The sequence below is a fragment of the Rissa tridactyla genome, chromosome 2, assembly GCF_028500815.1.
Source record: "Rissa tridactyla isolate bRisTri1 chromosome 2, bRisTri1.patW.cur.20221130, whole genome shotgun sequence".
NCBI classification, from domain to species: domain Eukaryota; kingdom Metazoa; phylum Chordata; class Aves; order Charadriiformes; family Laridae; genus Rissa; species Rissa tridactyla.
The window spans coordinates 115,509,917-115,523,666 of NC_071467.1; the positions used below are offsets into that span (position 1 = coordinate 115,509,917).

The following is a 13,750-nucleotide window of genomic DNA, read 5'->3' on the forward strand; positions in this document are numbered from 1 at the left end:
CAGAATCTCTTCCCAAGTTAAGTATCAGTTGAAACATGAGATGCTCTATTTAGAGAAGCTTGTCAGACTTAAATAAGATATTTCTAAACTATTTTAAAACAGCAAAAGTGGGAAGAGGACTAGTTCTGTTATTATGTAGATAAGCAGTGGTTTCTGCCACTTAGGTCCCAGTTGAAAGCAAGGTTTTTGTTGTTCTTGTTGGTTTTGGGGTTTTTTTGTAACTCAAAGACAGGTAGGAAGCCAGGGTAGTTACACAGAATGGGAATGCCTGCAGCTATGTTACCAGTGTGGCTGCATATTATGGGAAAAAAAAAAAAAAAAAGGCGGGGGAGGGGGCAGGCAGTGCGGTGCAGGGGAGCAGGCCTGTCTTTTTAAATTTTACCCCTCTCTGGAATGGAGTTTGTCTGCTGCTTGATTGAGCCTAATGTATATGCAAATATCCTTGCAAAGTTGATTAAAATAAGGAACATCAACATATGCTTATCCAATAACCATGACCTCAAATAATTGCTATCTCCTCCCAATCCCTGTGTCACCAAGAGGATTGGTGGGATTTCTACACTGTTTTTTTCCATCCGTTTATTAAAGCCTATTTAGGCATTGAATTTTTCCTGTATTGGACTCTGCTTCATTGCCTAAAAAGCTTTCTTGCCTTAAATTATTTTTCATGTAAACCCAGCTATAAGGAACTGTGCTTTTATCCTATAGAATCCTGTAAATATTAGGCAGGCTTTCATTTTTTAATTAAAAAAAAGATTTTCTTTCAGTTTTACTGTTGTATTCTGATCTTTGATGCACTTTTCAAACAGTAGGGAAGCATGATAAGGAGAAACAACTTGCTAGGAGCAAACCCAAATACTGCCTTAATAGGTGTAGGAAAAACGAATCAGTGGAAAAGGAGGGGAAAAAATGTGACTACCTGCTTAAGAAATCTGTCAGATGCATGGCTGTGCTTAGCTAACACATTCGGCAGAGCAGGGTTTTCGTATTCAAATTGAGGATTGTATGTGAAATCTGAATTGAAGAATTTCATCTTCTCTTTCTCCACATTAGAAGGCTTGATTGCAGTCAGTAAACAGAGTTTTCGGCCAGAGACATCACCTTCTTTTCCATGGCTTTTTGAGGTCTGGGATTGCTTTGGCTTTGTCAGATTAAAATGCCGCTTAGTTCTACTTTTGGGTCGAGATGGCAGTCCTACGCTGCTCTCTGCAACCGACACACTGTTTGTAAACTTCATGCCAGTAGACACCGGGCTGGTGACGATGATGGGGGACTGTCTGTTTGTGCAGTACCACCCGCCGCTCAGCAAGGGGAGCGGGACTTTGATTTTGCGGTGCTCGTTGCTTCGCGAGGTGGTAGAACACTTTGTAGTTTTTCTGTGTTTCTTGTGGTGGGCAGATGGCTGCTTTTGAGGGTGGTGTTTTTTCTCCTCTTTGCTCTGCAGAAGGACATTGTAGCTACTGGTTCCTGTTGTGAAAATGTCCTTAAGGATCCCGGAAGGTGGGTGCTGGAGGCTGTTTTCATTATTAATGTTCAGCTTATGTTCTTCTGGACTCAGGATTGATTTCTTAGAAAGCTCTGTCTTAGGCCAGTGAAGTTTTTCTGCATTGAAAGAGAGGGGGTAAAAAAAAAAAAAAAAGATGAGGACAAATTTGATTGTTTCACACAGCAATACTAATCTTAAGGACTCAAAACTAATAAATGAAACAGAACTTGTCTTAACTGCAGTCACATCAAGTTAATCTTGACTTCTGGACGTAGCCGGAAATTGTGTTTGTACATCGCTTTTGAACAATTAGACTGCGACTTGTAAGATCTAGTTAAGCAAGTATTTTTATGCTTGCATCTCCATGCACAAGTGCACTGTTTTCAGCTACAAACTAATTTGTTTAAAACAAGACTCTATGCAGGACTCCATGAATGTTTACTGTTACACTAACAGATTTTTATTTTTGAGCAAAATCTGATTGATCTTTAACATGCAAGGAAGGATTTCTGTATGGATAAAGCGTAACTTAAAAATTAGGAAACTGTATAGAAGTATATAAGCAGTATTTACAGTGAAGTCCCACAGGGATCTGTGCTGTGATTTAAACAGTCTGGTGTGGTCTCATCTGCAAAACCTGATTCACAGGACTTACTCTTGGAAAGGATGAGAACATTGGAATGGGCCGGCCACCGTCAAGAATTTAAAACACCATATGAATAGTAACATAAGGTTAAAAGACTTCAGTTTCACATATTCCTTCTTAATACAGACAGTAAGCTATATTTAAAGAGGAGAGAGAAGAGAGATCAGCTAGTTACAAACACACCTCTATGAATCCTTAATATCCCGCTATCATTTCATCTCCTCGAAGCTATTCTACAATAACAGCTGGCTTTAAGAAAACACTTGAGAAGGAACATTGTAAACTAAAGTGAATGCAAGAAGCGAATAAGGTTCCTTTAGCGAATAAGGTTCCTTTAGCGAATAAGGTTCCTTTAGCGAATAAGGTTCCTTTAGCGAATAAGGTTCCTTTAGCGAATAAGGTTCCTTCCTTTCTTGCCCTGACTCCTGGCATAGCCTTCAGGGGAGACAGGTCCCTGATGCAGAGGAGCCACATGGAAAAGCCATTGAGGATTAAAACTGTTTTTAACATTTGTGCTGGCTTGTTATAGAGAAGTGGCCTCTCTTCACTGGTTCTAACCATCCCCTTCTCTCACCAACCAGCTCATCCTGGAACATCAGGTGAGCTGAAAGGAAGGGCACAAATCAATCTTGCCACAGAGAAACGCTTCCTCCTTTTGCAACTAAAATGAAAGGATTCACAGAACAGGAGATATGGCTGGAGCTTGATTAAAGCCTGCAAAAGGGATTTGAGCTTCAGCCCACAGTTATACATAGCTGAGCTGTAATTACTTTACATACAGTAATTATACTCTGAATGGAACATTAGCAAGAGATCATTAAATGCCTCCAAGGGGAAAAAAAATCGATAGTTGTTTGATTTCAACTTAATTTTCACAGTAAAATTAGGTTTTCCTCCCAACATAAGCACCGTGACAATATATTTCATGCTGTTGGACCTCTGTCAATCTGTGTTCCTTGACCCTCATGAAGAGGCTGTTCTAAAAAGCAAAAAGACAGAGGTCCCATTTGCGTGAATGTATGATGGGAAATCTGCAGCCTGGGTGTTCCCTCCACGGGAAAGAGACAGGTAGAAGCATGAGATTATTCTCCTCCACTAAAACATGTGTATCTTATGCGCGCTCAGCTTCTGTTTCACAGTAAGTTTGTGAATCCTCTTTCCGTGCTTGGTGCAGCAACGCCCTCCTTGGCATTCTTCTTCACGTTCTGTCAGATCATTCTCATTGCATAGGTGACAGCCTGCCTACCCGGCTTATCTTCTTGAGCTGTAGTGGTGGGGAACCACAGTTCCCATCGCAAGGCAAACAACATCAAATATTCAGCCAGGATACCGTGCAGTGGGCATTCATTTATGTGTACACCTATCTACAAACAACTGCTATAAAAGGAGGCATTTGGGCAACAGAGTAAGACGACACCTCGAACATATTTTCTGGCAAGTATTTAAGATGGACTTCAAGCCTGTACCAAGTATTACAGTATGAGAATCCTTACTTTTAAGAAGGATAAATGAAAAGTGAGGTTTCCAGAATGTCTGAACACAGAAATATTACATTTCTGAGCATGTGACTTTGCTTGTGTAGACAAAATTAAAGTTGGAAATTCAAGAGCTGCTACTTAAAATGCAGACAAGAGATAATAATGTAATGCTAGCGGTGGTAATGCTTCACCTTCTCTACTAATCAATTCTCAAAAGCCACAAAGAGAAGAGAAGGCTTAAATTGCTACTACGCAGGGAATACTTTGAGTTAATACCACATGTGCATCTCAGAAGTGATAAATAGAAAAGAAAAACAAAAAAACCCACCAAAACCAGAAACAGAATTCAAAGAAATAATTCAAAATGACCTTAAAAAAATCCTCCCAAGCTCTTGTATCAATCCAATACCAAAAAAACTCATGACAGTGAGCTTTCAGAGCCTAAGTAGTGTAGCTGGCCAGTAATCAATGCATTTATATCTAGATAATGTCTGAACATCACAAGTCAGAATTCTCCTGCAAGAGTCACAAATGGTGACTGAGTGCTGACCATGCACTGGCAGGTTTCACATGCACGTGGTTGATATCAAAAATAGTTGTCCCCACAACTGTAGTTACTTTATATGTGCAATCTCATAGCAAAGTGATTTTTTTCAGCTGCCAAATTAAGTGTGGGTGTCCTTAATTTTCTTCTGACTGAGGAAGGATGCTGTTTGATGCATATTTGTGCTGGAAACCTAGAATCAACAAATAATCCAGCAGATTTGAAAGATTATATTAATGATAGTGTAGTTCTCACAGAAGTCATTTAACTGCCTTTCTAAATATTTTGATTGGTCCTGTGAACATTGTTGTTTTACAAAATAAACAAGAAAATGTTTGAGACAACATCAAAATCATGTTGCAAAACACCAAATTTTAAAGTTCTTTTTCCAGTACATTTTTTAAATCTGTAATAGTTATCATTTTAAACTCCCTTACATCTGTAAATCAGACAGCATCAATCAAAATAAAAATGCACTGCCTTCTAGGAAACTCAACTTACTAAACTGTATCCAAGATTTTCCAAGGGTTAGCAATGTCTGGTGATTGCAACAGTGGTTTAGTATTCTGAATATAAAACTAGTTCATCGCTCAGCCTGCGTTCTGAAAATGTGTTTCAGTGTTTCAAAAACATTTTGCTATGTTTTCGATATATTTCGATACCATATTGCCATAAAGTAGCCAGTCAGAGAATGGATTATCAACCCACATTAATTACAGAGATTGGCTAGCAGTGATTCCCAGCTTTTACACTCTGGATACCCTAGGGCAGATGTCAACAGATTAATTCTAAAAGGTCTGAAAAAGGCAAATTAAAAATTATCGTACTAGGGCATAAGTGTACCCTGCATATCATACTACATATCACATAGGTTTTATCTTTTGTATCTCATTCACCTTACATGTGTTCCGAGAATTACAAATTTTAATTTCCTAACTTTGCATATTTTTTTTTTTTTGCAGCAGACAGAAAACTGTCAAAGAACACATGCCCAAGCCTCCAGTTACCTTTGGGAACCTCCCTAAAAACATGTAATTTACGTACAGAGTATCTTCATTGCTCTCGCTTCCAAATGCTCAGTCACAAAGCCCCAAGTCCTTTGACAATTTAAAAAAAAAAAAAAAAAAAACCAACAAAAAAACCAAAACACACACACAAAAAACCTAGCATAGTCTCTCCCAGCAAGATTTCCCACTGTGTTTACTTCCATTTATTTTTTTTTTTTTTTTTCTCCTCTCTGAAAGAACATAGTGATAAAAACATGGGTTGTAGAGACACTGGTGAATTACTAAATGAAACAATCTGCCAGGTTTGGAGTGGAAGGTGATGATGTAGAAAGAAGCAAGGAGGAGGGGGCAGAAGAGCTGCCTCTCCCCATTTTGGCATCATTAGGGGGTACCAAAGGATAGAAAACCCTCCTGTTTCAATGGAAACTTGGTCTGTCTTGTGCCAGAGTAGACCTCTTGCCCTTCTTTGGAGCACCTGTGTTTGGTTTCTGCTATCCCATAAGGTGGGTTAGCAGGACAGACAGACAAAGGCAGCTGCCCTGTCTGCCTAAAGGACTTCACATGAGAGGGGGAAAGAGGGTCATGCACTAGCCAAAATCCCATTGTTTTTAAGATACCTGCTGGAATTCCGTACTGGACTTACTCCCTCCTGCAGGTACAAATGTAGCACATGTCACAGAACGCCACAAAATAACACAGGCTTGATTTTTGTCAACAGGGGAGTTTTACTCCTGTGTAACTTCATCTATATGCATGCAGCTATTCCCAGGAGTGTCACTGCAGTACTGGAGAAGGGATGTACCCCCCAGGACTGTTAACAGAGGATGTGTGGGAACCATGAATCTCATTATAATTCTGCACTAATGAAATACTTTCTGCGTGTAAGTTGCACCCCAGTTGCTAGCTTTGAATCTTGTAGCATCGCAGACATTGCCTAATCTTCTCAGAGGCTATTCGTTGGAAAAAATATTACATTTTATGTTAAATTCAGGGAGTAGGTTACGCTATTGGTTTCCATCCTTTAGAAATTGATGTGTTGAGAAAATTTTTTATTATATTAATAATATGTGTAGTAAAAGCCCAATGTAAGAATTTTTTCAGACTTTGGAGAGTGTTGTAGAAAAACCTCTCTAGGCTACTGGGTAGCTACTATCCAAGCAGCTTCTTAAATACCTGTTCCGTAGGTGGAAAGAGGCTAATAGTGATAGATATTTGTGGCTACAGATCCCTCTCTGCCCAGCTAGCCTTGTTCTAAAAAAAGTAGAGAGCTCCTGTGGTTTTTGAGCAGCTGTCACTCAGGTTATATATGTGTAATGGACAAATCCTTTCCGAACTGCAGGCATGGTTCTTAAGGTGCTTAGCAAAGATGTTCTTGGAGCAGTTCCTCTTATCCTAGAAATGTAATCATCTGAGCCGCTGCTTTTGGTTTTCAGTTCAGCATTACCGTTTTAGAACACGCCTGAATTCCTTTTTGTTCAAAATCAGAAACAAACAGCTTGACTTGAATTTTCAAATGTATAGAAGTGCAAGGAATGTATGTGATCTGTCTACAAGTAATAAGAAAATAGTGATGTTTGAAAGTGAAAGATGAGAAGAAAATATACGGCTGCGATAAGTAAGAGCCTTCCTTTGACATATTTTGCAAATGTACAATTATATTACAAAGAAAACTCTTACCTTCCATAATTGGGTAATAGGAGTAGATTAATAACTATTTGTAGTTTATAGGCTCTAGCCTTCTGAAAGGGCTGTAGAAAGAATATTCCACGACAAGTGGGCAATGGAGAGTGTTATATATGAATCTATAACGTTCCACTGCCTTTCAAATACTACAGGCTTATGTTTGTGGAGTAACAGAAGCTGAGCATAATCCTGTAGTATATTTTTTTCACCACTATAAACACCTTTAATTTTTACAAACACTCAAGTTCTGAACAGACAGCGTTCAGGCAACTTGAACTAGACAGCGCTAGAAGCCCTGTCTATAATGACTGAAAATGTATTTGCTGTAGAATTAGTCAGCGTGCTCCTGTAAAAAGACCGGCACTGAGCTATTTTTTATTATTATATTTTCACAGTAAGTTAGTTATTAATTAGAGCTCATACAATGTTGGTAACTTTGACATGTAACATAAGAAATTTTTTTTTTCCCAAAATATCCACACATTTTCTTTCCTTCTGTAACAGTGTATCTGTTATTCAACTCTAATTCTGAGCTCCAAAACCAAGAGCCGACCTGTATGTCTGATTCATTAACTGCCAGTGTTTGTAAATAATGCTCCCATATATCCAGCATTTACAGGATTCATTGGCATGACTTTAGACTGTGCAGTTTGATTTTTCTTCTTTAAAATTGCAACGATACTTAAGATGTACTCTTTCTACCTAAAAAAAAAAAAGTATGAACTGACTTGCAAGCAGTTTCTTGCATGCATGTTTCTACACTGAAATATGATATTATGTAACTGACTCCAAATTTAGGCTCTTCAAATTAAATTATATGGGCACAGTAATAATCAGTAAAAGTGAAGACTTGGCCCTAATGAAATCAAGCAACAAACTCCCATTGATTTAATAGAGTCAGGTTATAATCGCACAACTGATTACTGATTTATAGACAGACCTGCACAGGATGAGACTTCCATCCAAGCAGATCTCTGGCTCGCTCTACTGCAGCACAGATGTGCTCAGGAATACTTGCCTGAGGGGCATGGACCCAAAATAACTATCTTTCCTCTTAAGAAATCTTAATCCTTTAACATGACAGTTCCTCTTGTACATACCTAGGGATGCTCTGTCTAGTTCCGTGAACTTTATTTCCATACCCGTTACCAGAAGTAACACCCTACTCATATAGAATCACAGAATGGTTTGGGTTGGAAGAGACCTTAAAGATCACCTAGTTCCAACCCCCTGCCATGGGCAGGGACACCTCCCACTAGACCAGGCTGCCCAAAGCCCCATCCAGCCTGGTCTTGAACGCTACCAGGGATGGGGCACCCACAACTTCCCTGGGCAACCTGTTCTAGTGTCTTGTCACCCTCATAGTGAAAAATTTCTTCCTAATATCTAATCTAAATCTCCCCTCTTTCAGTTTATGTCCACACACAGATGGAATGGCATATACACTACACAGAGAAAGTGTTGCTGTAAGAAATCTTAATTATGATTGTAGCAGTATTGTATGAGGGATCACTAAGACACCTCATCCAGATCTCTTCTAGATAGGTTTGGCTTGAAGTACCTGAAGAAATGACACACGAAATGTAGAATTTAAACAAGGAAAACATCCGAGTGAAAAAATTTGTTTTGCGGCAGCAACTGTTCTGCAGATTTTCCCGCGTATCACATATATGCAGAACTGAAGGTAAAACTTTTTGAGACCACACAAAACCATTCCACGTTATGGTTATATAGTCATAGTATAGGGGTTTTTATATATACATATTATAAAGATTCGTAAAGTTCTCTGACAATACAGCATAGAGGAGAGCCCGAAGAGTGAAAGACATAGAGGTAATCAGTAATATTTTTTATTAGCATGTTTGTTCGCATGCCCTGTCCCTCGCCGCGCCGAAGGGTGGGCAGGTGCCACCTCCCCGCTGTCGCTGGAAGGGGACACGGCCCGCGCTCCCCGAGGGGACTCCCGCTTCGCCGCCCCTCCTCGAGCAAAGCGCCTTCCCCCCGCCCCCGCGGAGCAGCAGGCTCACCGAAACCCCCCGGCTCCTCCTCGCGTGATTTTTCTTCCCCGCCGGGAGCAGCCGTGGGCGCCGGCCGCGGGGTCCCGCAGGCGCTGTGGAGGGCGGCGGGGAAAGCGGCCCCGCTGTGCCCTCCCGCCGCCGCCCCAGGCCCCTCGCCTCGCCGCTACCACCTCAGGCCGCCGCCCCGGGAGCGGTACTCACCGGTGACACGGATGGACTCCAGCATGGTGCTCCGCCGGGCGGCGTCGCTGGCTTCGCCCCTCCGCGGCGGGCTCGGCTGAGGCGGGCGGCGGGCTCCCGCCTCCTGGGCGGGGAGCCCTGAGGGGAGGCGGGGAAGGAGGCAGCGACCGACGCCGGCCTCGACGCCTCACCGGAGCCGGCCCGGCCCCGCCGCGGCCGAGGGAGCCCGGCTCGCAGGAGTGCAGCGCCCGCCCGGCCCTGCGGACTACATGTCCCGGCATGCCCTGCGGCGCCCGAGCGCTGGCCCGGCCAAGGCGCGGGGGAAAGTGCATCCTGGGAGTTGTAGTACAGGGGGCGGGGCGGCCCCGCCGGTGTCCCGGGATGGCCGCCGGCGGGGCGGGCACCCAAAAGCTTCATCACACCGGCACGGCTTGGCGGGAGGTGCCAGCAGCATTGAGGGGTTTCCAGCGTCTAGCAGGCATCACTTGCATTGAATCCAGCGACTGCGCGGCAGTAGGTTGATAATAATCGACTGTCATCATTGCTGTAGTTGATAGTAATTGGTATGATTGATAATGATCAGCTGGGCCTGAGGCTGGCAGAGAAAGGACTGGTGGGACAAGGGTGCTCAGCAGGGTATGTGCCACCCTGGGAGAGCACGACAAGGGGCCGTCGCCTCTTGCTAAAGAGGAATTGCATCAGAGCAATGGTTTGGGGCAATAACTTGGTTTTAGTAACCGAGAATTTTGATTCATAAGCAATACACAGAATTTAAAGCAGAAGAGAGACTTTATATTGCACCCTTTTCTTGCTTTACTTGTTGTGCAATCTGTTGCTTTGCTTGTGAAACCTTTGACTCCTTGAAACGTAATCTGCATGATTTAAAATGCCTATTGAATATCAAATAGGAACAAGTTACTCTACCTTTGCGATTACAGTTGTGTAACCAATTAACGTAGGCATGGTACAGGAAGATTTTCTACTCTTCGTGCAGAGTTAAGGGCATTACTGAAGTCAGATTACACAAGAATGCATTTTAGTATGTTAGTGCATTTACTTTTCTAAATGGTCAATGCTTAAGGGAGAAAGTAATTTAATTGAAAGTGACTTAACAGCACAATAGTGCTCAACATACATTAAGGAGGTTGTAGTGAGGTCGGGGTTGGTCTCTTCTCCCAAGTAACAGGTGATAGGACAAGAGGAAATGGCCTCAAGGTGTGCCAGGGGAGATTTAGGATGGATATTAGGAAAAACTTCTTCGCCGAAGGGGTTATCAGACATTAGAACAGGCTGCCTAGGGAAGTGGTTGAACCACCATCCCTGGAGGTATTTCAAAGACCTGTGGATGTGGTGCTTAAGATCATGGTTTAGCGGTAACTTGGCAGTGCTACGTTAATGGTTGCACTTGATCTTAAAGGTCTCTTCCAACCAGAATGATTCTATGCAAATGTAGTCATCTGCCAGGGAGAGGAGAGCTGGCAAGTTGTGTGCTGCTTTGGTTGAATAGCTTAAATGTGTGCCACGTTCCCTCCCATCAATAAATTCATGCTTGCAATGCACTGTACACATTGATTCTCTCCATAACATCTTCCTATAAGGTATGAGATCTGTTTGTATCATCGCATAAGCAGGGATGGGAAGTCCACAGGTCACACCTCATTGATGTTTCTGAGAACGCCTTTCCATGTCCTACCTGGAAAAGTTTTACTGAACTTCATTAATCCTTCTTGTAGACACTTGCATGTATGCAATCACGCGACTGAGCAGACACTGATCAGATAGTTCTCTCTGCTTTCATATCACTCTTCACAGGCAATAATTATTATTTTTTTAAAAAAGAGTTTAAAGCACATATTTTCGTTTTACTACTGTCTCACAAACAGTCAGAGACAGGCACTTTTAAGACCAGCTATGAAAAGACTGAGGTGTCATTTTTCTCAGTCTGCTAATGAAGAGCTAGTGCTGAAACACACTTCTACCTAGCTGACAAATTTGATGTCCCTTTTAACTTGAATTCTTTGAGGAACAGAGAAGATACATGCTCTGTCAACATGTCTAAGTTTAACCTAAAATACCCTCTAAAGTACTTTGCTAACACTGTTGTATCTAGAACCCGCAGGCTTGTCTCCAAATTTCAAATAGTAGGAACTGAATAAACACTTTTAAATTTAGAGAGACAAAGCTATGACTAATGGGTTAGAATTTGCTTGTGATGCATGGTAACTACAGAAAAAAATCCCAAAACAGTGAATCAGTGCAAGCATTGCAAATAATCAGCGCAGCAGATGAAGAAATGATAGAGGGTTGCTACGTTGTAAAGTCAGTGTACCATTTTACCATAACCCCCAATGGTTTTGCTATGTAGACCCTAAATTATCTTCTTCAGGATGATACTTCATATATGCCTGGAAGCCATAGCAATGAAATCAGTAACTCCAGCTTTTGATGTTTATTTTACACATCTGTCCCCCCTCCTTCCTCCCTCTGGTGGATGCCTTCTCTCCATGTTCCGCATCTCCTGCCCACTTCTCCCTAGTGTCTGAGAGTCCTTTTTCACCGAGCACTTGGTATTCAGTCACCCCTGAATCTGCTGCCCGTGCCTTTTTTTGTCTCTTCCCGCCAGCCTCTTTCCTTTGCAGGGTGGCTTGAAGGTTTTTTTAGGTCATGCTAGCTCCTGGCTCTAGCAGGAGGATGCCAAAGGCAGTAGCAGAAGGCATGGAGGAGGGATGCTAAAAGGCCACCTGCCCGTTTGCTGCTTTGGCTCTGAGCAAGCTTTGTCACATTTGTTGATTAAAAGCATAACATAGAAAGCTCAGTCAAGAAAAACATTACTAAGCATCTCAATGCTTATATATAAAATACTATATATATATTCAATATACGTCTAACAGTTCTGAACTCAAAGGTGTCTTAGCTTGCAAGTCCGTCTGGATGGGCAGTGGGAAAAAGGAGGAGCTCCTCTTTCATGGAAAAATTCCTGGAGGCTGTCAGTGCAGCTGGCATGGATGGCATTGCAGCAAGGTGAGGGGACATGGGGACAAATGGTAAGGTTTACATGAGACACACTGTGGATTACAGCTTAAATAACACAGTTCCACAATACAGATAGATCTATATCTTGGTATCACTTACCCGTTGTTAGGAGGCAGAATTAAAGCTGACGTGCATCTTGTATTTCAGCTTCAACATAACATTACTTCCAGAGATAATTTCAGATTTACCTGGTCAAAAATACTGCAATGTTTTGCATGCAGAAGAGTATCTTTACAGAAACATTAGCATCAATAAGCTCTGCAGCATGTACAGTCTGGAGCAGCGACACACTTTATTGATTTCTACATCTGTCACAACCTAACACTGCAAAATTCAAACACACACACATGTATATATAAATATATTTGTGTATATGTGCATTTGGATTTAAAATATGCATATACGTATACATACAAACACTTGTTTTACTGTCGATTTAATTTGGTTTCTCCCCCATATTCACACCGTCTTTCTTCCATTTCTCTGTGCTGACAAGAAAGAATTTCTGAGGAACTAGGAAAGCTGAGAACGAGAGTCCTTAACTAACTCTGCATAATTTGGCACAGCTTCAGGGCTATCAGAATGGCAAGGTTAGCCTCCCCTCCCTGACTTAATGCCTCTTAGCTGGCTGAGTATCTTCTGACTGAACAATTTCATTGACCGAGTGACTCCAACTGACCGTCCTTCCAGACATTTTCGTTCTAGAAACTCCAGAAATGTCTAACGTTGCTGTCTGATGCCAGCTGGGTCCTACGTTTCTAGTACACAGCAAAGGCAGCACGTGCTTGTGGGAGCTGCTTACTCATACAGTCTTATTCAATGGGACTGCTATTTTAAGTTGCCTTGAAGAACACAACTTGATATGGCTCCAGTATTTGGATTGATTTACCCATTGAAATTGTCCCCACTTTAGGCTAAGGAGGCTTGGCCCAACAAGGGGAAACAAAATGCAGGCAAACCTTGCGGTAAAGTTCAGAGAAGTGAAAGCAACGCAAGATCCTCGTGATGTGAACCTACAAATGTAGCTGACTGTTGTCCCGTTATCGTATGGGGAAAAAAAAAATCAGAGATGTCTACTGTACACTCACAAATGCACTTACACCTACTAAGAAAAAAGAAGCTGCTTTCCTATGGCAGAGAACTGGGTTATATAAATTAGTCAGAGTCAAGCTTGCACGTACGGTATGGACTGAGGGACTAAAGCACCCCCCATGACCTTTCTTCTTCTAACCATCTGCCCACTTCTGCAGCATCACCTCATCACTACTGGGGTCCTTCTGGGAAAGGCAGGATGTTGCCTTGGGCAGTGGCAGGCAGGACGGACAAGGCAGGACAAGGAGGCAGGACAGGCAGGCAGGACTGGCAGGCAGCCCTGGCGCAGGCTGCCTGCCGAACTGCAAGCACCTGCAGATGAGTCACAGATACTTTGCTGTGGCAACACAAACACCATGTCAGGCAGCACAGGGCTAACGACGATCCGCCCCCACCCATATGATGAGGATTTTTAAAATGTTCGTACTTTGTCTTTGGGCCTTTTGAAGTCTGCCAGCTCTCCTGTGGTGCTGGGATAATTTCAGTTGAAAAGCAAATGTTTTCATAGTGATGCATTACCCTTTTTTGCTGATCAGGTGGGGACTGAGAAAAACACAGTGTTGTTCTCCCTATTGCTATCCAT

General features: G+C 42.3%; 1 protein-coding gene across 4 annotated transcripts in view; it reads right to left on the reverse strand.

Annotated features, from left to right (window-relative positions):
* MATCAP2 (microtubule associated tyrosine carboxypeptidase 2) overlaps positions 1-9,286 on the reverse strand; it is a 32,964-nt gene extending 23,678 nt beyond the window's left edge. For all 4 annotated transcript variants that reach the window (XR_008464865.1, XR_008464866.1, XM_054191456.1 and 1 more), the window contains exons 1-2: positions 9,064-9,286; positions 920-1,602 (exon numbers count right to left, since the gene is read on the reverse strand). Coding sequence is in view for 2 of the 4 variants with exons in the window: in XM_054191456.1 (XP_054047431.1) it covers positions 920-1,602; positions 9,064-9,088 (708 nt within the window). In the remaining 2 variants the exon portion in view is untranslated. The remainder of the gene's footprint in view (positions 1-919; positions 1,603-9,063) is intronic.
* Between the last annotated feature and the right edge of the window lie 4,464 nt (positions 9,287-13,750).